General features: G+C 40.3%; 3 protein-coding genes across 3 annotated transcripts; 2 read left to right on the top strand and 1 right to left on the bottom strand.

The window, feature by feature from the left end:
- The first annotated feature begins 7,113 nt into the window (after positions 1–7,113).
- On the top strand, positions 7,114–9,741 carry nfe2 (nuclear factor, erythroid 2). Its single transcript, XM_070909942.1, has 3 exons — positions 7,114–7,161; positions 7,256–7,393; positions 8,120–9,741. Exons 1-3 carry the CDS (start codon positions 7,114–7,116, stop codon positions 9,392–9,394), a joined length of 1,461 nt encoding a protein of 486 aa, XP_070766043.1. The 3' UTR covers positions 9,395–9,741.
- hnrnpa1b (heterogeneous nuclear ribonucleoprotein A1b) lies at positions 9,598–13,395 on the bottom strand. Its single transcript, XM_070909943.1, has 13 exons — positions 13,310–13,395; positions 12,642–12,758; positions 12,368–12,514; positions 12,065–12,275; positions 11,890–11,982; positions 11,754–11,804; positions 11,605–11,658; positions 11,386–11,517; positions 11,161–11,301; positions 11,009–11,072; positions 10,089–10,836; positions 9,778–9,836; positions 9,598–9,700 (listed from the first exon to the last, which is right to left on the bottom strand). The coding sequence occupies exons 1-10, from the start codon at positions 13,319–13,321 to the stop codon at positions 11,020–11,022; spliced, it is 1,011 nt and encodes a 336-aa protein (XP_070766044.1). The 5' UTR covers positions 13,322–13,395; the 3' UTR covers positions 9,598–9,700; positions 9,778–9,836; positions 10,089–10,836; positions 11,009–11,019.
- Positions 13,396–14,020: 625 nt separating this feature from the next.
- On the top strand, positions 14,021–20,257 carry cbx5 (chromobox homolog 5 (HP1 alpha homolog, Drosophila)). Its single transcript, XM_070910014.1, has 5 exons — positions 14,021–14,132; positions 14,696–14,876; positions 15,333–15,564; positions 16,211–16,311; positions 18,478–20,257. Exons 2-5 carry the CDS (start codon positions 14,746–14,748, stop codon positions 18,617–18,619), a joined length of 606 nt encoding a protein of 201 aa, XP_070766115.1. The 5' UTR covers positions 14,021–14,132; positions 14,696–14,745; the 3' UTR covers positions 18,620–20,257.
- Positions 20,258–23,858: the final 3,601 nt, after the last annotated feature.

The raw sequence follows: 23,858 nt of genomic DNA, 5'->3' as shown, positions 1-23,858 counted from the left end.
GCTCTTTCCCATTGGCTGACTGAGTGTCCTGCGTTGTGCGTGCAGGGCAAAGAGCAGTTCACTGCAGGACGCGGAGTCAGGAAAGAACCCACATTTCATTTATGTTGAAAGTGAACCGACATGGCTTGTCATAAAGAACCAGCATCTGTAACACATTTGTCCCCTCAGTGGGGAAAGTTGCAACATGATAATGTCCCTCAGGTAAAGTTAAACATAGTATGTTCTCCATGAACATTATTTATGTGTCATTTTGTCTTCTGCTACTGTGTAATAACATTAGGCTAAAACTAAATATGTTCCTTTTACCATTAAAGTAAAACAGTACGTTAATCTGTTCTAACTCCTGCCTATAGGGACTCTTTTCTACATATTCTTCCGGAGTACAGTAGGCCTACCATTGAGGGTCATTATAGAGTTCAAATCTGTAGTTAAACCATATTATTATTATGAATCCTTGAACATTTTGTGATTGAAGGTGGTTGCTGTTTTTTATAGGCCTACATAGTAACAAAATATCTCTCATTTACAAGCCATTTTAGCTCACTCGTACTCATCAACATCTTTTTAAAGGATCCTCCTACATTTAACCAACCCCAATTATCTTAGTTCCCACTTCTGGGAAGCATTTGGAAATCCAGGCTGATGGGGATTTCCCTCTATCTCACTCCATAAATGACATCACTGTTTGGCCTTACTGTAAGATATTTTTGGACTTCAGTTTCAAATAATACTGGAATATGTACAGTTTTGAAAGCAAATGGTGTACAGCTATTATTTAACTGCAAAAAAGAGTATGGTAAAAAGATACAAACTATTTTGACATGCATTCATAACAGCACTGCGGGCAACCATGAAATGTTGCAATACTGCACTGTTTACACAATTCAGCCACTAAGATTTCAAAATGACCCTGACTTGAAGGGAAACAGTGTGCTGCCTTGAACTAGCTCACACTTAAAGGTTAAAAGATCTCAGTTCTCAGATGTCATTGTCATTGCCATCTCATGTTGGAAGTCAAACACATTCATGCCTTTAGATGTATTTGAAAACCATTGCAGTGATGATGAGTATGATGGGCAGACTTGGTGATGAATGAAAGTTGAATGATGAATGATAAATGATATGATAAAAATGATAAATATTTAATGGCGTAAGAATGGAACCACACTAATGATTTCTTTTAAATAAGTTGTATATAAATGTATGCACATACACTTCATAGTTGAAGGACCTTAAAGAATAAACCATGAATGAAGCCTCTTCAGAAAAATTTCAAAGCATGATGTGAGGAAACTGTTCGGGAGAATGTCTCTTATAAATCTCCTGTTAAAGTATTTACCATATATTATTAGTCCTGTCTATTACTCACAAAGTTTAAAAAGTAGAAATGAATAACATAGCAATAGATTGAGAGAATGAATGTAATAGTATGGGCTGCTCCCCTCTCCTCAGCTTATGCCAGCAACCACAGCAGTTAGCAGTTCCCTTCCTAAGAACCAAGTGTTACTTTTATCAGCATTAAGCAGAGCTTCCGCCAACCAACATCCTCCTTTCCCTACCTTCCCTCTCTGTGTCTGTATTACCAACCAGCTTTGACATTCATTGTTATGAACACATGGACCTAATCGCATGTATGCAATTACTTATGTATATATACACACACACATGCACACAAAAAAACATAAATACTTATTTATGTTTTATTTTCTTATGTGTTATTCTATGAATGCGCAAATACAAAAATGAAGGGGCAAATAATAACCATTAGAAAATAATTAAGAAACACAATACTGTTGTTACAAAACATTATCTTAATCTAAACATCTTGAGATAAGCGCAGGCCTGATTGAGACATTCAGAAGAATGATGCTGCATGTTCAGGTTCCTCATTCGCTCTGTTTCAGGTAGTGATAATGTGTGACCATCATGACAGACACTTTGAGGAACAACAATGGAAAAGTTATCTCTGAATCCCATTTCTATATCTACATCTGCAGTTGCTCGGAGGAGGACTGTGTGCAACAAAAGATCATTTCGCCTCCTGCTCATTTGAAAAAGATGATAAATGTACCAATTTGAACGTGTGCGTCTTTAATATGGTCCACAATAGGATTAAGCCTATATGTGAAATTGGATATCAGCCAAACAGTGAGCCTACATGCTGCATGTAGCTGGATCAAATTCACAAACCCTTTCCAGTTGAGTACCAGTTTGCATATCACCACAATGAACGGTTGCACATACTAACATTGTTATGTCCCCTTTGTTAACAATTGAAAAATAAGTAACATATCCTTATTTTTTTACATTTCAGATCAAAATTACAATTTGTTGATCAACATATGAAAAGAAATAATACTCCATCTGTCCTCTCTATTTTTTTTTCCTTTCCCAGAAACTAGCTCCAAAAATATTCCCCTTTTGATACCACAACCCAAGGCACACATTCATTTTGTTTAGTAGTGAGGTGGTTTTTCCACTCATGTCTGATACAGCTTTCTGGATGTTAAGACAAAACCAAAGATGCCACATTCCTCCATCTTTAATGAACAAATGAAATGTCATGGAAACACCGAGATGCATAGAGGAGGTGGGGAAACAACAGATGGACAGACAGGTTTAACATATTAATTCCACATTAGATTTAACACGTCCTAGTATAACATTCAATGCTCATTAAGAGAATTTTAGCCCAAGTGAGTCAACTGTGGGCAGTTCCCAGCCAACATGTCCGGTCTATTTTTGAAGTAGAGTCGTTCGTAGCACCGAGGTGCACAATAAGAAAAGGCTCGCAGCCCTGAGAGGTTCAGACAAGCTGGAAAGCAGAGATGTCAAAGACTAATTGAAGCAAACAAACACAAACAGAGAATGTGGGCGTTGACCTGGGAACTGTGTCCAGATTCAAAACCACTGTGGTCGCAGTAATAACAGGGTGCTCTTTGGCATGCTGTGGCAGTGGTTGAGTCAGGGGCTGGGTGCTAGGAACTTGGGTTGGGAAGTCCCTTCTTTGATTCCTGGTAGACATTCACCTTTCTTGACTCTGTCAGCCACCTACTTTTTCCATCTTAGAACAATGACAGAGAAAACATTGAGATTTATGTCTCAGTGGGATGTGATATTGTAATGGGCCAGACAAAACCTTCCATGTTCTCATGGAAGTTCTCATACACTGACTTACTGAAAGTCTTACCTCCATTTTGTTTATTACTTGCCCTAAAATATATATTTATTTCACAGCTTCAGGTCAGTATTCAGAACAAACATTTACATTAAGTTCCCCAAACTTATTTATCCTCACATCCTTTGTGTTCTTTGATCATTAAAGATCCAAAAGTTTATATTAATTACTTCTCTAAGTGTCTAAAGATATCTTAAAATGAGCTTCCTCTTTTTAACGTTAAGTGTAATTCTGCTGCGAATCACATAGATCATAAATGTTTTACCCACTATAGAAATATTCAACCCCCCTTCACATATTTTCTGAAGCCAGTTGCTGTTTTGAGAGTCAGAACAAGCTGAACAAAGATCAACTATAAGTTATTCAACTTATCACGTGTTCGTAGCAAAGAGGTTACAAGTGAGATATTATTTTGTGTGAATAATTGATTGAAAGTGTGTGTACATATTTTGTGTATATTTGTAGTAAATCTAGAATATTTGTACCAATTTGAGTTTATTTGTTAAGTGTGTTAAAAGTCAATTCACCCACTGCATTTCAAGGAGGAAGGTGATTGTGACGTTGTGTATCTGTTTGTGACTTCTCAGAAATATAAATTCTATGTAGTTCCATGCTTATTTGAATACACGGCTTGCATTTGTTGCGCACAAATGACTACAGACTTTTTTCTTTCCAGAAAATGGGCCAAGGATACGCCATATGCAGGTAATTCTACGAGCATACATTTGCATCTGCTTATTTTACGAAGACTTTGAGGGGATTGTTTTAAACTTACACAAGGCCGTAACATATTTTAGCCACAGAAGCCAAATTAACAGACATATATTTCAGTGTGTGCATCAAGTGATTTCTGTTATCATAAACAAATGCTTTTAAAAAAATGAAATCTATCCACTATGTTGTACACAATGTACGCAGTAGGGGGTCTTTTACAGAGTATGAAGGGTCTTGAATATTTCATGTGATGCAGATTAGTTCCAAAATCATCACTGTGACAGACTGTTATCTATCACTGTGCGTGAGGATAGATAGATGCTCTGTGGAACAACAAATATGCAACATCTCTACTATCAGTAATTGTGTGAATGCTGTTTCACAATGGGGCAGTTCTACATAACACATAGCCTTTGTGAATTCACTGCTCACAGTGCTTGAGATCAGGGCAATGAGGGGATTTTTTTGTGAGGGATTTTAATGGTCACTTGCTATGTAAGACACGCTCCCCTCCATTCTCCCCCTGCTCCTCTCTCTCCCTTGGCGGTAGCTCTGCCAGATACAGGAACAATGTAGTCTTTCTTACCTGTCGGAGGGTGTGCATTCCATCTCTACTAAACTAAAGTCTCAATCCTGCCTCCAACCCACCCCCGCTTGCCTTGAACAGGGCCCTCACTGCAATGCCTGTTCTGACTCCAGGTGCTCCACATCACACTCCTCATACCTTTCGTTTGGGAGGATTTGAAAGGACACAGTTCTTGTACGGTTTGGCCAGGGCAGAGACAACCATCTGGCTTAGTTTTCATTCACTTTTAGTTGTTTAATCTGATCATTTTATGTTTTTGTTATTACAGTAATAGAATCAAAATTGCTTACTGTTTCTTTTGTTTGTTTGTTTTAAATTTGTAAACATCTACCTACTTCATTGTGGACTGACTGAATGATTGTCGTGGTGTTGTGCCAGACTGTTGGTTTGTGGTTTGTCGTGTGGGCAAAAGGGAAATTTGGAGGTTGGGGTGCAAGTGTGCTATTAAGGATACAAGAGTGCAAAAAACTGTGGTGTGGGTGCTTTACAGGAAGATTGCGTTTGTCTGCACAGAGCCATCCCATTTATGCCGGTGGCTGTCTGTGTAGCTGAACAGAGAGAGACAGACAGTTGAATAAGAGATAGGGTAAGAGGTCTCGTGTGTTTTACTCCTTGTGATCTGTTAAAAGTGAGCAACAGCACAACATATGACAAAAAGAATCTCCTTATACTTATTTTTTCTTCTTCTTACCACCAGGATTGCGCTTTTTTTTTTTTTTTTTTTTTTTTTTTTTGAACTCATCACCTGTTGAAGAAGCAGAGAATGGTGCTCAGGTATGTTCATTCTTCCTTCTATTGATTTGTCAGATCTTTATTTTTTCTATTTACAAAAGCTATGCTGACAGGTTACACTGTTCCCACTTAAAAGTCTTTATTGCAGTATATTTAAGTGGATGCAACACTTCAGATAATATGACATTACATCATCATGTAACAAAGTGAACAATATAATAATTATATTGTTGATGAAACTTCCATTCATTTAAGTTAATAACACAGATTTCCATTATGTGTTAACAAATAGATTTCCACAAATTAGATTTTATTAGAAGTTTTATCTTAATTTGATTCACTGTTTTGTCAACTTATTTATTTTACTGATTGAACCAGTGAATAGAGTTTTGAGTGTTGACAGTGAATTATGATTCCTTACAGTAAAGGAAACAGCCTTAAGAGACTTACCGCAAAGACAACACCGGTTATAGCAGGATATAATATAAGTTATAACCCAACGTTTCAGAGCCTTTAAACCTTACAATATAATTCACACATGACAGATGATATCAAAGCACCTTACAACTGCTGGTATGAAATAATAATCAATGTTAAAAATATAATGCACTGTTCATTTTGAAGGTCAGTAAGAGTAAATTGGTAAATGTAATAAAAATGGTTAAAGATGATCTTGTTCATGGATTACTTTGCCAAGTAGAAAAGACATTTAATAAATACATATGTCATACTGAAATATACCACATTTTGCAAATGTACATGTATTTATTTTTTTGGAGATCGGAGTTTAATTGTTGCAGATCATTAAAGTCTCTTTAAAGGCTAAACTCATTAAATAACTCAGCTCAAAGACACTCACTGTAGGCCGTGGTATAACCACAAAGTAGTTTCTGTATAATTATCAGTGGAGTAGCTTTAGGCTGCCACTTGAAGACTCTTGCTTGCTCATTTATTGTTTATTAATATTTGGATGCGACTGATTAAAGTGACCTTTCCACTGTAAAGGTCGAGAATAAAATTCCAGCCAGCACAAAAGTGACCCACTGCAAGGTGCATAAGAAGGACTCTTACCAGTTATTTATTTATTTATTAGTCTATTTAATAGGGGCAACACAGATAAACATAAGGGGAAGCAATGCAACAGATGCATTGGATATAGGGCGTCTATAGCTGAAGCTAATTTGCAGCCCCATCCCTGGTTAGGCTTTTAAATTCAGATTAAAACATCAGGATAAAAACAATAGAACAGATAAAACATACTGTGTTTATGTGTCTATGTATATGTATTATACCTGACTATGTATGCACGTACGGGTGCGAGTGTGTGTGTATTAATATACAGTATGAGGGCGTACATGTATGTGACAGGTGGATCAATTCAAGGGTTTTTCAGTGTTCACATCTGTGTTCACACAAGATGTGTATTGAAATAATTAAATTCTGATATACAAGTTGGAGATGCTAAAACTTTAAACTAATGTCTGAGCTTAGCCAAAACTGTTTAAAGATCACTGCCAACATGTTATCCACACACCGACTTTTCCAAAGCTGCCATCAGGCCTCTGTCTGTCTTGTAGAGCACAGATTGTCTTATCAGGGGTTAGCATAGCTGCGCCCCGGGACAGCTGATGGGAGGAGTCAACTTAACTGAGCCCTTCATGCAAACCTACACAACACCCAACAGTCATCTAATTAGCACCGGCAGGTCCACAGATATGTAATGTCCTCTATGTATTAGAAATGTGTGTTTGAAGGTGAGACTTTACGGTTCACAGACACACTTAGCCTGAGTGAAAGTTGTTTTTTACTTCTTTTTGGTGTGTGACGAGGCGAGGTAGGTGATAAGAACCCGCTGCTCTGTGTCCCCATCAGGTTGATTTTTTGCAGCAAGAGCCGGTCCTGAATGTGTTCAACAGCCAACTATGTTCTCCCACTGAGGGGAACCTGTGAGGTAGGTCTGTCACAGACACCACAACACACAACCAAAGCCTAAAATAGACTTAAATTATGAATTTCTTAAATAAGCTATCATTTACTTTTACAAGGTATTAGCCACTCCAGGCAGGCTGTGTGGGGGAGTGTCCATGTCAACTAATTTCCCTGGAGCCAGGTCTCATGGAGCTCCTCAAGACACAGAGATGGATGTGGCTTTTCAGGAGCTGATGGCCATCACAGAGCTGCAGGTAACGCTTTAGCACTGACAAACTGAGAGCACTGTAAAAATCCAGCTTTTTATTGCAAAATGTTACTATGTTGTGTGTCTTATCCCAGATATGCCAATTAGTGTTGAGTTATCACAATACCTCATGCTGCATAATAATAGCAGTGAAGGTTGTATTGTTTTTAACAAATGAATAGGACACTCACCAAGGCCAATAGCAAGCTCAGCAAAAATGTATTTTATCAATTAATTTTAATCGGTGATAAAGGTATTCTCAGTCTCATGTTAAAAGCAAAGTATGAAACACAACAGTTAAAATGTGTTTCATAAATTAAAATGAATTTATACTTACTAAACAGAATATGTTCGTTTCATTCCAGTGGAATAGGTACATATTTTACAATTTTCATCTGATGCTAGCTGTTGAAAAGAGATTATGAGAGGGGGCAAGCGCTGTATGTTGCTAGTGGCCCCCCTGCACCGCACAATAGCCGTCTGTTTCCAGGTGAAACCTGACCACATCTATGAGAGCCCTTCATAGGCTATGGGTGGCATGCTGAAGTGGGGGCAAACTGTGTTCCATAGTGAATCAGATGAATTGTGAAAAGACACTGTTCTACTAATTAACTCAGAGGTCTTGTAAATTTAGTAATGGCCTTCAAGCATTTTATTGCTGTTAATGTGACATGTATACCGATGTGACTGTCAATCATAACTGGGTAAGCCCCTTTTGTTTTTGTTACTGTAGTTTGAAGTCCCTGGAGAAGGCTCCTATGAAACAACACAGTACCAAACCATGGAGCCCATGGTCCCTATGGGAGGATATGGGATGGCTCAGTCCCATTCTGAGCCTCCTCCTGCGGCTTGTGAGCTCAGCACTGCTGACACTTATGATGGATGTTACTCTGAAGATGTGCCCGTCTGTCATCATCTAGGCAGCAACGCAGAGGCAATGTACGGACACTCTGAATCTCAGCTCAATCAAAGAATGCTCCCCATCTGCTCTCACGCACAGCCCTCACTCATGGCTCCTAGGGAGCAGATGAACATGTCAGGTACCAGTCAAGGGCACAGGAGGGCCAACAGTTGTCTCTCTCAGGGTCTAAGTCGGCACATGTTGTGGACTATACATGGACAAAGTTCGCACGCTCGCTCAGCTGATGATCTGGAGTCGGACTCTGGTCTCTCTCTGGGTTCGAGTCCACCTTTGGCCTCACCAGATAATCCTGTTGGTGGCGCACCAGGTTACCAGAGTGTAGACATAGGCACGACATATGGTGACGGTGAACCAGACAGTATGACTAAGCACGCCAGAGGAGCACACATTCATTACTCAATGGACTACCAGAGCCAGTCTCACTCATATTTACACTCAGGTGCACAGCTGTCTTATTTTTCACCCCAACCCTCTTTGTCTCACACACAACCGAACGCTCCGACTCCTTGGTCAGTGAAACAGCAGGGTCAGGCCACTGCTCTGAGCGACCTGTACATTGACTGTGGAGTGTCCAGCAGAGGGAGCTCTCACCATAACATGTACACAAAACCACAAGGAAGCATGTCCACTCCTGCTCCGCTGAGCAGAGACGAGCGACGGGCCGTGGCTTTAAAGATCCCATTCCCCATGGATAAGATTATCAATCTGCCCGTGGATGACTTCAATGAGCTCCTGACACAGTACACTCTGACAGATAATCAACTAGCCCTGGTAAGAGACATCAGACGGAGAGGGAAGAACAAGGTGGCAGCTCAGAACTGCAGGAAAAGGAAGCTTGAAAGCATAATTCACCTTGAAAAAGAACTGAACCAGCTGCATACCCAAAGAGAGCATCTAGCACAGGAAAGGCGCGAGTTCCAGCACAGCCTGGGTTTTATTAAATGTCGCCTTGCAGACCTCTATTCAGAAGTATTCTCCCACTTAAGAGATGAAGATGGACAACCATACTCAATAGAGGAATACTCCCTTCAACAGACACCAGATGGTAAAATTTACTTGGTACCTCAGACATCAATACAAAAGTGAGATCAATGCTTAAGAATTGTTGACTGTCATGTTTTTAAACTTAAAGGTATATTGTCCTATTGTGCCAACTGAAAGCAAATGAACTGGCTGAAGGTTACATATTTAGTTCATGTGGTTATGACTTAACCCTCATGTTAAATTTGCCATACATGTATCAAATTACACTTTTCATGCTCTTACAATTGACTGAAACCACACCACAGTGCTTTATAAAAATACTTTATTTAAAAAAGTAAGAAACTGCACAGCAGTCTTCCGTTAAAAAAGTAAAAAAGTCTTCAGCACCAGCATGATTGTTCAGCAAACCTGTGAAGACAGAATCAAGTTGAATAAAAATAAAATCTTTGGAAAAAGGTGATGTGCAAGGTTTTGATAATTTGTACCTGATTGAGCCATTGGCGCTGAAATGCAGTCAGGTTTTGGACGACATGTGTTGAGATTCCTAGAAAGCAGAAACACCAAATAAGTAAAACGCTATCTTTCAAAACTGTCTTCATGTCTGTTCACAGCATGCAATATGTTGTAGGACCTCTATGCACAATTAGGAGGCCAATTTTACCAGTCAACATTGGTGCAAGTCATAACAAAATTTGTTTGCACAAAAATGTTACGTCATTACTGGGCTACACAACTCACTACCAGCTACATGACAAAAGCAAGACATACTATCAGTAGTTGAGAAGTCTGGTCTTACCTACACAGCATTTAAGCCTTTTGGTAGCTGCTGCCAACTAGCCTCAGGCTTCTGTTCTCACTCTCCCCTGCTTCAATGATCCTGGCGTTGGTTTTGCTACTTCTCTCCCTCAGCTGGCTTCCATGGCTAGCCTCAAAGACTTTGCATGTAAGCTAGCATCCTCCAGTTGATCTTTGCAGAACTCAGGGTCCAGTCAGTACCATGTGATGCACTCTTTGATGAATATGTGTACCACTTGTCATTTCCTCAACCAGTATTTTATTGGTATAAATGCATTGACTTATGAAGTATGTCATGAATAGTGCTTCTCACACATCAAGGTAGTGAACCTTTCCAAACTACCCACAATGTGCAAAATGTGACCCTCACCCCCACTATGTGCAGCATCTAACAGTGAACCCTCCCTTTCCCCAAACCACTAAAGAGGCTAACGAGACTTTTTTTAAAAAAAACTGAAAGATGGTTTATTTCAGCTTGATTGGGTGCAGTTACAAATAAAAACCAGACTTAAAGAAAAAGCGACATAAAACCTCATTGGAATGCTTGCTTTCCAGAAACACATTTCGAAGAAAAAACACAAAACGTTTAAATGAAGACCCTCCATGATTTATCTACTGTACATCTCTTCTTGCAGCAGCTGTAACCTGCCACAACTGTTTGGCTGAGCAGATTTAGGAGGTAAACCTGCAGCTGCCCTGTCACTTCGCTTGCTCTCCTCTCCTTGCTCTCCTCTCCTAAGTACTCAGTCCTGTTGAAATATACGGAACAACATTGTTAACCGTGCACTGACTTTGTATGACCTGAGATCCAGAGTGAATTTTTTTTTTTAGTTCAGTTATCTACACTTAATGAGTCCCTGCAACTACACACTCTGGTTTTATGATACAAAAGATATTTCAGGCATGCCTTCAAGTACTTACCACTTCACATTTCAAAATCGTTGACGGCCATATCCACCATTGTTGGAGCCACCTCCATAGCCACCTAGAAGCAAAAAACAAAGAATACTCAGTTCACAGAAACTCTGCAAAAGGACTATGTATGCATGTATACACACGTGTCACCATCTTACCGAAATTCCTGCCGCCGCCGCCACCACCTCCACCACCACCAAAGTTGTTCTTCATCGGGCCAAAGTTGGAGGCCTGGGGGTCGTAGTGGCCCATGTTACTGTAGGTATTTCCGCCACCACCACCACCGCCGCCACAGTTCCCTAGGATTAGATAAAATGCAAAATTTAGTCAACCACACCGTGACCAGAGAATAGTCATCATTAAGGGCAGCCAAAAACACTTACCATAGCCATTGCTGTCATAACCATTTCCTCCATAGCCCCCACCTCCGCCTCCACCCTGGTTGTAACCCTGGTTATACCCCCGGTTACCGCCATTATTATATCCACCAGGACCGCCAGGGCCACCTCCATAGCCTACAACACACATGTTGTTTGAGTACATTGACATGATTGAACAACAACAACAAAAAAAAAAACATTCAGTCTGTCTTGCCAACTTACCGCCATCACCTCCATTGCAATTGTAAGGACCATCTCCATATCTACCTCTGCCACCTGAAAGCAAAACAAATGTGCAAAGTCAGGTTTCAGACACTAGTTACTAGTATAAACAAATATTGTGTAATCCCGTTATCAAAAAGTAGTCTTACCCTGATTGAAGCCTCTGTCGTATTCATAGGGCCTTCCACCGCTGCTGCGACCTAAACCAAAACGTACAACCATTAGCTCTGGAACTGTGTTCATAGATCCAATATGATTGTTTCCTACAGCTCTACAATAACATACCTCTCATTCCCATTCCTGCAGTCTGCATTTCCTGCTTTGTGAGGGCCTTCCTCACTTCACAGTTATGAGAGTTGATTGTGTGGTATTTCTGGACTGTGGGATGGAAAAGGGGTATTAAGTAGCCAGTCAAGACAATTGGTTAAATTGAACTCCAAAAGACAACGTTAGTACTTACTGACAATCCTGTCGACTGAATCGTGGTCATCAAAGGTCACAAAGGCAAAGCCCCGTTTCTTTCCAGTATTACGATCTGTCATGATGTCAATGACCTCGATTTTGCCAAACTGTTCGAAGTAATCTCGCAGGTGTGCCTCCTCTGTATCTTCCTTGATGCCTCCAACAAAGATCTTCTTCACAGTTACGTGGGCACCTGGCCGGTTTGAGTCCTGTGATTAAAGACATATGCTGTTGTAACTATATACATACACAAGCAATTTACTGAAGGCTGAAGTCTCATAAAATACTGAATTTTACATACCTCCCTGGAAACGGCTCGTTTAGGTTCAACAACTCTTCCATCAACCTTGTGGGGGCGGGCAGTCATGGCAGCATCAACTTCATCTACTGACGAGTATGTAACAAAGCCGAAGCCCCTGGATCGCTTGCTGTTGGGATCCCTCATGACCTACAGGAAGAGGCTTTAATTACTCCCAGTTTTACCCATGAATCACATACATGCTTTCAATGCATACAAAATGCAAAGGCTAAGGCAACACCAATCATGTTTACTTTTCGCAGAAAAGTCCACTTACCACACAATCTGTAAGCCCCCCCCATTGCTCAAAATGGGCCCGCAGGCTTTCATCTGTGGTCTCGAAGCTCAAACCTCCTATGAACAGCTTGCGAAGCTGCTCCGGTTCACGTGGGACCTACACAATGGACAAAGCAGGACACTAGCATCAGGATATATAAACTGGCATTCAAAGGAGGACTGGGTGTCATTTCGGCAATAATTGTGTTCACAGTAAACCACACCAGCATTTGCAATGTGCCGATCGTTTAGTAATCCAATCCTGCGTCACACATCAAAAATCGGGACAGGGTGGAGGAGGGAGACATCGCCGCCATTTACGTTAGCGCACTGGTCGGATTATTTTTGAGTACTTTTAGCAGCAATTACATGCCAGCACTGACGCATGAGTTTGTTAATTAGGCGTTTATTGCGATATGCATACAATAATTAATAGCAAGATAAATCAATGTCCTGAATTTCGTTAATCGCTGGCCTCATGAACAAAAGGCCACGAGGCCCAGCTGCTATAAAATGGCGGCTTTACAACGTTTGATAGCTGCGGCAGCTGTGATGAAAACGCAGTCTGCATTGAGCATCGAGTACTCGCAATGGCTTCAAAAAACTCAAGTTTCTAGACATGCAACATACAGGAGAATGACATAAATGATTTCCAAATGCAATACTCACATCTTTCGACATATTGCAGCTAAATCCTTGACGATTCCTTTTAGGCTGACCGAAGAGAGGTGACCTGCGTCAGACGAGCCTTACCCGATACTCAACAGTAGAATAAATAGCAAGGGATACACCTCTGTCATACAGTAATTGGTCGGTTGTTCCCGCTGCAGTCTGTCGTCAGCATTAAATGGAACCTGATTGGGCTAAATTCAGTCAATCACTACTAGAGGCCAATAACCTGACGGCAGGCGTGGATTACACAATCACGACAATAAGAAAAAAAAGATTATGTATGTTATATGTGAAGGGATATCCTTAAGATATTGCGTTTTGTAGGCTACCGGATAAACAACCGGATAAACACTGTGGATGTACTGAGGGAAAAAATGCACATTAAAACTATAGATCATCAATCATAAATTATTCAGATTTTTGACTTGTGGGTAGAGGAGGAGCTGTGCCTTTCTCAGTGCAGAAACGCCAATATACCTTTCACTGGCATATACTACTTAACATGCACACGTTCATATCTAGCCAATGCGGTGTACAATGCAGGTGTATTACAATAAACATGTTCTGCACAAGTTGTAATCATGCTAGGACCATATTCGCTATCCAAGTATGTAGGTCATCAGCTGACCGAGGGGCGGGTACTTTCATTGTGCGCCTTTAACGCGCGCTTTTTACGCACAGACAAGCGCACAGCACCTTTTTGTGATCCAGGCTAGAAGCTAAAGGAGTCCCAGTGTTGGCCTCACATTCCGCAGGTTCACAAAAGACGCGTTATCGCTGCGGTTAACTGGTCAAAATCGGCGGTCTACACATCTAAACGGTAAGAACAAGTTTACACATGAACGTGCTTTGTGCTGCTGCAAGTATTATTCTAACGTCACATTTGCGTTTAGGTGTCAAATATAGCTAGTGTTAGCTTGTTGAAGCGTTAGCTTGCATGCTACTTGCTTTAGCAAGTTTGCCTTTCATGCCCATTGCTTAGCTAGTAGCTTAGCAAACACAACATAATGTCTTCATTGCTATGTGCACGTAGTAAGTAAGTCTTGTAACGTTAACTAGCCGTTAACGTCAAGTATTTCAGCGACTGGACAGCTACCGAGAGGTGTTTAGCCAGCTGATTAGTTGGGCTTTTTTTTCAGTTTGTCGTGCCTGTTGCAGATCGGATAGACGACAATGAAATGATACCTTTCGTTGATATAACGTTGAGCTAGTATCGAGCTAGCGTTGGCTTACGTTTAAAGTATAACGACCAGAAACTTCAAGTACCTGCGTCGCACGTAACGTTAATGTATAACGGTATAGCTGAATATAACGGCTAGAACTTTAGAAACGGATTATCAATATTATCTTTAACGTTAGCTTCTCTATCGTTTTCCTGTACAGGGGAGTGCCATTGGCCTGCGACAGCGTAGTGTTCAGCAACAAACTTTGCTATGGGCAAAAAGTCTCGTGAAGAAGACTCCTCATCCTCTGATGAGGAAGAATATGTTGTGGAGAAGGTGCTGGACAGGAGGGTGGTGAAAGGCAGGGTTGAGTTCTTCCTGAAGTGGAAAGGATACTCAGAGTAAGTTGTATTTCTGCCAGTGTGCTAACCAGTAACGTTACGTTACGTTACATCGCTACAGATTTAAGCTACATCATCAACATTGTGTTCGGCTGTAGTTTAAATTTATTAACATACGCATTTGATGATTTATTTTGAGTGTATCGTTTGACGTTTCGACTTAGAAGTAAAATGGGAAAACGGTGATTATCAGTTAGTTATGGGGCTATCGTTAGCCTGTCAGACAGTGGCATTCACTGCCTTTTTGAGTCAGATACAACATTCACAAACAAAACATCAGTTTACTGTAATGCTGCTTTAAAGACCAGGAAATAATAGATAAAGAAGATACATTTCAGTGTTATGAGTGTCGCAGATGATGATGAGTTCAAGCTTGATATCATAATATTGATTTTAACAGATCTTTGATTAAGAGTTATGACTATATTGGTACTGACTTGCTGCACTTATCTTCAGAAAGCACAACACGTGGGAGCCAGAGAAGAATCTGGACTGTCCAGAGCTCATTTCAGAATTCATGAAGACCTACAAGAAAAGCAGCAGCAGTGGTGGAAGCTCCACACCCAGCAGCGGGGCCAGCAAATCAAACACAAGCGCCTTGGCACGCTCCAAAGACTCCAGTAGCTCAAAGAAGCGAAGCTCGGATGATGACGAGGAGGGTGGAAGTAAGCCCAAAAAGAAGAAGGAGGTACGTGATATGTTGGTGCAGTAGTTTTATTATGGAAATATGATGTATATGATAGATCTAAAATAAAAATAAAATAGCATTGGAAGTCTGAGGTGTATGTGGTATTAGTCAGTCAATATAGATAATTTGCATGCTTGAGGTTAACACCTTTTCATGCTTTGTGTGCTGCACAGTGGGGACTCAAAAGTAGCTTTCCACTCTTGGAAGAAACAATACCTTAGCTCTTTACTTAAAGCTCATTATTTGTATGTTAATTGACAGTTGATGGGTCTCTCATCTTAGAAGAGAGAGACACTGTTACAGTTTTATATATTTATTTGCTTAAACCTTTGCCAGTTTTATTTGGCATACAGTAAAAATATATTGAATCAGTGGGTTTGTGCTGACATGGAAAATTTGATATTTTCTTTTGACTTAATTTTATTTGGTATTGGAAAGTAATTACAAGTGAATTATCTTACATATTCCTGTAAAACCTGTAAAACAAATACCTGAAAAATATATATTATGCTAGGTAAAATTTTGTGAGAACAGCAGACACACAATATATCTAAACCTAAACATCAGTCTGCAATCTTATAGTTGGTTGTAACATACTCTAGCATTTTTTGTATACTATAATATATATTCCTTTGTTGTCTTTCAGGATGACATTCTAGTTGCACGTGGCTTCGAGAGAGGACTTGAGCCAGAGAAGATCATTGGAGCAACTGATTCATGTGGAGACCTAATGTTTCTTATGAAGTGGTAGGTTTTGTTGATATGTTCATCTTAAAATTTGCATGTAGAACTTAGTTTTGGTCCAACGTTGCTATGTGAAATTTCAATAACAATATCCTCATTAGAAATCATGCACAGGTCTTAAGATGATTATTGACTTAAATATAAAATCTAGGGCTGCCCCAGAATCATAATTTTCAGAGTCGGCACTTCAAACTGATGCATTGAATTGGAGCGGGGGGGGGGGGGGGGGGGGGGGGGGGTTGCCATCCTCTGTTCATTAATTTGTCACACTGGCTCATTGGCTTGTATTTTTTGTTTTCTGTAGATCTTTTTTGTTTTTATAAACACTCAACGTCTTTTCTTAATACACCGTACCTACAATTATGGGAAATATATTATTCACCCACTTCTCATATAGTGTCAGTTCAGCGCACCTGCAGAGCTGCCACCCCCATACTAAATTCCTTATCAGCCATTAGTCATGTTTTACCTCTAAGACCCACGTTTTAATGCTCAGTCAGCCAAACACTGTTACCCTGGATGGCAGTTGAGGAGTTTGTACCAGTGTGTGTGTGTGAGGTTCAAAAGTAGTTTAGCCGGCTTGATTGGCCGTCAGCACCAAAGCGGAGAGCGTTGCAGCAGCAGACAGACATGAGTCGCGCTGCCCTGCCTCGCACTGTCCGGCGTTGTGCAGCCCTCCATTTCCATCCCTCTCTGTTTTCATCAGTGTTAGTTTTGTGGTGAGGTCATTTTGATACCAGACTTGGTTTGTTAAGTTTACAGCCTGCCATGCTGTTGCTTCGGCATTGTGCTATGTACAATGGAAAAAAAGCAGTGATTCGATTGACAAAATGCAAGCTGACTCCACGTCTTCTCGACTGATGAATCAGCGACTTTTTGGAATGTACCAGCTTTAATTCCCTGGGTTGAATGGCAGTGGTAGTCAGTAGTAGTAGTAGTAATAATAATAATAATAATAATGTCTTATTTATGGAACACACTTTTTCTGACACAGAAATTATTCTAAGCAGACAATATTAATGTCATATTGTATGTGTGTGTCTATATGCAGACACACTGCCTTCTCTCTAAATGTTCAGGACTACTGGTTGCACTGATTTCTATCTGCACAACTGGAATCAATGCAGTTTCTTTGAAACCATATATTGCAGAATACAGATACCACAAGCATACATGACATGAGGTTACAGGTTATAAACATCTGTCACATTTTTCTTACAAACATTGCAGATGATACATGGTCAGGCTTTAGTGCACTGTAGGGCTATGATTTTATATTACAGTTGTACCTTCATAACCGATAATGACATGAATGAGGTACACTGCATTTCGTTCCACTTAATAGGATACTTACTATTCATATATCTTCTGAAAAAAAAAAATGCTGCTGTTGCTCTTCTGGTTTCTAGGTGTCAACCCTTTTGGTTCTTTGGGTGTTGCCTGTAGCGGTTGCTGTCTGTACTACTGCTTGCAACTTGTAATGGCATGATTTTTTTTCAAATGGCAGCTTTCAATATGCTAGATTGCTACTGACAAACTACCCAGTAGCAGCACTAATAGCCTGGCTGTCCATTCATATACAAACAATAAGCCACACCATAAAATTTTATGTCATTATACATTAGCTGGATGGATATATGTGTAGTACCTCATCACTCATGCCTGGTCAAGCTCCATTCCAGGGTGATTGCTGACTCAAAATGAGGAAACAGTTATACCATATCTGTGATTTCTTTAATTTACTTATGGGGGAAGATCTGTAGGAATATATACAAAAAAGAAAATAAATGTAAACATAGGCAAAGTAGGCTGATAGAGCTTGTGAACCTGCTTAGGACCCAGCCATAAGAAGCATGGTTTATAATGTAACTGTATAATTTAAAAGAAAATGACTTGAGTGATTTGGTGTTTAAAACATTATCTGACTTTAATAACAAAAGGTAGTCAAATAATAAATGGTACAAAAAGAATTACAAACCAATTTATCTGTTTTGTGGTGATTAAAACGTACACTATATGATGTACACTTGTAACCTACATGCAGTATATTATTAGTTGCCATCTTTGAAAATCTCCAACATAACACATGTATGGAAATGTACAATTTGTGCAGAGATGCACTGTCCTGAACTGACTTTAAAGACAAACTTTGGTCTTTATGTCTTGCAGGAAAGACTCTGATGAGGCTGACCTCGTGCTTGCAAAGGAGGCCAATCATAAGTGCCCACAGATTGTCATAGCCTTCTATGAGGAACGTCTCACCTGGCATGAAGACAGTGACAAGAAGGAGAAGGACGCTGTCAGCGCGTGAGTGCATCACCTCAGGAGGAAAACAGGACCTCCTCCACTGCAGGGACAACCTTGAGTCAGACATTTTTCACACCCAAACCTCCCATCCTTCCTCTTCACCATGTCCAACAAAGACAGCGGACAGTCGTGTTATCTCCACCCATGTCCCGTTGGAGCACAAGGGGCCCAGGCTGCTGAGACAGATCCATCAGACAGGAGGGGAAGCTGTAGCGGACATGGGTGACATGCTACTGGGGAGGGTTTCTGCTGTTCTGTCTGTATTCTTTACCTTTTTAATGTCTTAACACACCATGTTTTAGTGCTTACAGGACACGATTATGTCGGTAAGATATTTTGCATCCATGGGCACATCAAACTCATAACATAATCTTGAGAGCCAGAGTTGGTACAAGCTGTGTTAACCATGAGCTTGTCCCACGGCAGGTGCACAACACCCATACTAAAGTCTTTATAGGCAATGCACCTCTTTGTTTCAAGAACCCACCAACACTTTTAGGGATAAAACCGTAGACTCAATATTCAGGAAGCAACCACCGCAGCACTTTCCTGACTACATAATCACTTCCTTTTTTAAAACTTTTTATCTCTTGTAGATTTTTCAGTTTGTCCTGTCTACCAGGATATAACTACTCAATTTGCAAAGTTGCAGATGACACCGGCCAATTATGTCTTTATAAAGAATTAAAGATATCCTTGTTCATTTTTTTAAATTGTCATTTTTATCATCTTATTTCCAAGTTTTAACGTGAACGTTGTGTGGTGTTTTTAAAATTTCTTTAAGCTGTCACCAGTTCAAGAAAAGGCAAATTTTGTTCAGTTTTGTACTTTTCTTTTTTTTTTGTTAAACTGCAGTGTTATCTTTGGACCAGTCTCGTGTTAACAGGTTAGACAATCTTAACTGTAGCCACATGAAATTAAACCAGCATTCATTACGAGTCATTGGGGTCTGCCACCTTGTGGCTAAAAGATGAAAATCTTTTGACCAATCTCTATAATGACAACCCTGCAGTTTTAATGGTGTTATTGATCTCGTTAGTTAGTGAAACTTTGATAAGGTTTTTTTTGGTTTTTTTTACAGTGTCAAGTGGTAAAATCCACTCAACAATTACAGCATTTGTTGTTGATACCATTGTGAAGTTAATTTGAAACATTAAAACCAGTTTTTGATCCAATTACGCATATCCTGACTTTTATTGTGATGAGTAATTTGCTCGTTCTCGGATAGTATTAAAATGTATCTGGGACGATGTTGCTACCTGGCAAGCGGAGGTCTTGTGCGGAGTTTCATCTGCTGTGCTCAAACATGGACTCGTGGGACCAAATATTTTCTGTCTACAGACTGAGGTCTGTTGTGTTTTCTTTCCTTTTTTATGTTTTGGCTTTAATCTGCATTGTGAATGAAGGTGTGACCTTCTCCCCTTTCATACATACAGTACATTAATCATGTCCCTTGACATCACTTAGATTATGTTTTTGGTGTAATATCCTTTCATTAAAAATATTTTGTCCTTTCAGACCCTTGACTTTTGTCCTCAGTTTTTGCCAGTGCAGAATTTTTAAAAAGTAGACTATTTCTTGTGTCAGCTAAATGTTACAAATGTGTACAGTAGCACCCTTTAATAAACATTTTCAATGTTAATGTTGGTGTCAGTTGGCTTTTGTTTTAGGATGTGAATAGAATTTTTGCAGAGAAAATAAATTACTTTAATTTGAACCTACCTACCCTAACCCATGATTACATTTACTGGGAGGTGGAAAGTAAAGTCAAAATTACTAATTCAATGGGAATTGTTTTGGATAAAACGAGTAATAAATATACTACACTAAACCTTATCTTAACATCAGGACATTTGCTAATATTGGGGGGAGAGAGAAGTATCTGTCACAAGTATCATGAGACTCAATCTGTTTAATGTGGCCTGTCGAAATTAGACTTTTTAAAAAAAATCAGTTTTCTTAGTTGAAGAAAATGTTTCAAGAGCATCAGCTGCTTTCACCCAGCAGATGGCGCTGTTCAACAACACCAATGCAAAAGTCATAACTCCATTTTTATGCAAGTCATTCACAGTTCAAACTCTTAAAGTTGCTCACTACAACAACTCATAAATTAGTCTTTTCTCAACAGCCTTTATGGATTATCATGCATCTTTCACAAGGGCATGGGCATGTCGTGTTGACTGACTAACATCACGTCTTTGATATCTCTAGGATGTCAATTGTCTCCTGAGTCACTTTGGCTCTTCTTAGCATCTGTTGGACCCACCTACAGGTCCACAAACTCATGTGGTGCAGCAAAGCATGCAGTGTTAAAACTAAAATATATTTTGTAGAGAAGAGTTTTTAGACACACGTCAGGCTGAAATGTGTCTAAAATAATGCTCAACACATGAAGAATATTTCTAATTAGTTCCACTTGATGCTTTTTTTAAATGTTATGCCTTAATTAGATTGAGCTATTACTCAAGAGAAATGAAGGGATGTGATGGGGAATGACATGCAACAAAGGTCCCTGGCCAGATGCGAAATGAGGACTTTATGTTCGTGCATGGTTGGCGCCTTAAAGCCCTAGGCCACCGAGGCACCCCACTTCCATTTGATGCGATGATGTAGTCATAAAAAAAAATTCAGTGTAAGCACCACATAGCTAAAATGACAAACTGAATACACAGAATGAGTAATGCTGCAAGATGTGAGGAAAAGTGAGTTGAGGTTTTTTTCAATTTGAAAGTGACTCAATGAATATGACAAAGCCAATTTCCACAAAAGCTAGACGTCAAAATGTAAGGGCGAGCCCCCATTTAGTCACAATCTGACCACCATGACGAAAATGTTAAATTAGTTTATTATAATAAATAGATGTCAAATAAGAATAGTGTCTCTGCTACGGGGAACTACAGCGATATCAGCAATAAACTGCAGTGAAGGTTGAGTCTAATCCTTGTTCTTCTCTCACCACCCTCTTTTTCTTTCTTGCTGCCTTTTATAGTGACTCTCTCTCCCTCTTTGACACGCACACACACACACAAAGTGCTGCTCAGCTACGTCTAAAGTGATGGAATTTTCCTAGCAAAAAGGCTTTTACACTCCAAATGGAATGCAAAGGTCACTAGTAAATTTTCAGCCCCTGGGACCATTAAGCTGGGCAAAGGGAGCGAGCAGCAGGCTGTTTTATGGAGCCTGGAGCTGTCTGCTGACAAACCCAGGCCAATAGGTTTGGTTGGGAAAGCCACAGTGGCGCTCGTGGGAGCCCTGCCTGTGATGTGTGTGGCAAATACAGATGTAGAGGCAGTCCCGGTGCGTGGTCAACGGGCATGCAGAGTGAAGCTTCTTCAAAGCTAAAAATCTAAATGAGGAAAATCTGATTTGAGCCATGTGCTAGAAATGGGTGTGTACTGTGTGTGTGTGTGTGTGTGTGTGTGTGTGTGTGTGTGTGTGTGTGTGTGTGTGGCAGTCAATAAGGAGCTGTCTGTGCCTTGTTTAGCTATGAAGTGTCGGCTTTTCAGGACACATTCATAGATTTTTGACACTGCACTAAGTATTTGACATTTTGAATATATAGGCTACCTATTAATTTGTGTAATGTTTTTATGTAACATACAGTATTTTTAACCAGGTGTGTCTTACTAAGTATGTTCTTTGTTTCAGCTGGGATCATGTGGTAAAATATAGTTACACTTTTGGTGTAAATGTATTTATTTATTTGCAGCAGCCTCCCTGCACTTCAAACATAGTCCCTCCTGTTCCAGTAACTTCTAGTGCAAATGAGTTCCACAGGGTACTGCCCACGGCAGAGGTGGGTCGTCTTGCAGCACATTACACCAAATGAGTGTCGGGGGAGCTGTGGCGAGGGAAGGGACTGCTGCAGTGGGCCTCATCAGTGTTACACAGCTTGTTCAAGGATACCACTAAAACAGCAAACAAATAAATGGGCACTCATACAGATAACACATAACACGCGGCACAATACACTTTCACCTTGTTTCTGAAAGAAAAAAAAACATCCTCATTCTTCAATTAGTGTCTCAAAGAAACTGTGAAACATTTAAAAGTGTTCAAAGAGTATCACAGAGACTGGTGTAATTCGATGTGGCCTTTCTCGTGCTGTGATCATGTAGGCACAGCTGCCCAACAGCTGTGTCTCCATTGCCTTGTTGCAACCAGATAAAAAGGTCTGCAGTGATGGCTGGCGCATCATCCCTCCGCACAGTGCACTGATCTGTGTGAAGGTGATTGCGATGTGATGCTCTAATTTCGGTGGCTATCACACTTAATGTGCAGTAAAGCACCATAGACAAAGCTTCTTCGTTCTAAATGCCCCCTCTACTGCGCCACGGCTCTCACCGCCAACCCTCTGCTGGCTGTGTTTCCCCTTCACACCCCCACACCCCCCACTCCTCCCTTCATCTCCTCTCCCCACCAGGGGAAAGAGTTATAGCTGCCATAAAAGGCAGGTAATGCATTGTTAACTAATTCTGTCTGCTCAGAGCTGATATATCCTCTGCTCTAAATCTCTGTGCTTCCAATAAAATGCAAATGCTAATGCTTGCCCTCCATGAGCTGATATCATTTTTAACAGGCCAGAGGTAAATGCTAGAGAAGGGTAGGGTGGGCCAGAGGTAGTCTGTGACATGGTGGGTCTCTGAGCCTTCATGGTACATTCTGTTGGAAAGGAGATCCCCAGACCTGATCCACACACCACTGGCCAACCGTGTGCATGCCTGTAAGTGTGCACATATGGCTGTAGGTATGCACATGAGACGGCAACAGCAAACTTTTGATAATCTAGCGGTGTGTGGGAGAAGTTGACCTGTGATCGTTTAAAGCTAGTATTAAAATGAGCTAGCGATAGATGCATTTCAGTCAGTACTCATTCACCATCAAATAACAGAAGCCAATTTGCCTGTGGAAGTAATGCATCATATTTCCATGTTAATAGTATTGTCATACTTCGTGTAACCTTGGGCTTCTAAATATTGATCCACTTCTAGATTTTCAATTATCCTGTGCCGTTTTTCTGCCATCTGGTAAGGACCAATGATTTGTGTTCTTTCATATCTGGAGGCTTGTCCTGTAATTAGACCATAAATTAATTTGCAGAAGAGAGAGTAGAAAAGATTGAAGGCATTAAGTAAGTCCTCGGTGGTTGGAGACAGAAAATCATAGGGAACCACAGCGCAGTGTTTTATTCACTAGAAAAAGATAACTGGATTACAAATTCCAACACCATAACTTTTCTGTCC

Source organism: Enoplosus armatus, chromosome 8 (assembly GCF_043641665.1).
Source record: "Enoplosus armatus isolate fEnoArm2 chromosome 8, fEnoArm2.hap1, whole genome shotgun sequence".
NCBI classification, from domain to species: domain Eukaryota; kingdom Metazoa; phylum Chordata; class Actinopteri; order Centrarchiformes; family Enoplosidae; genus Enoplosus; species Enoplosus armatus.
Note: the sequence above shows the minus strand (reverse complement) of the source record. Positions and strands in the feature narration are given on the sequence as shown.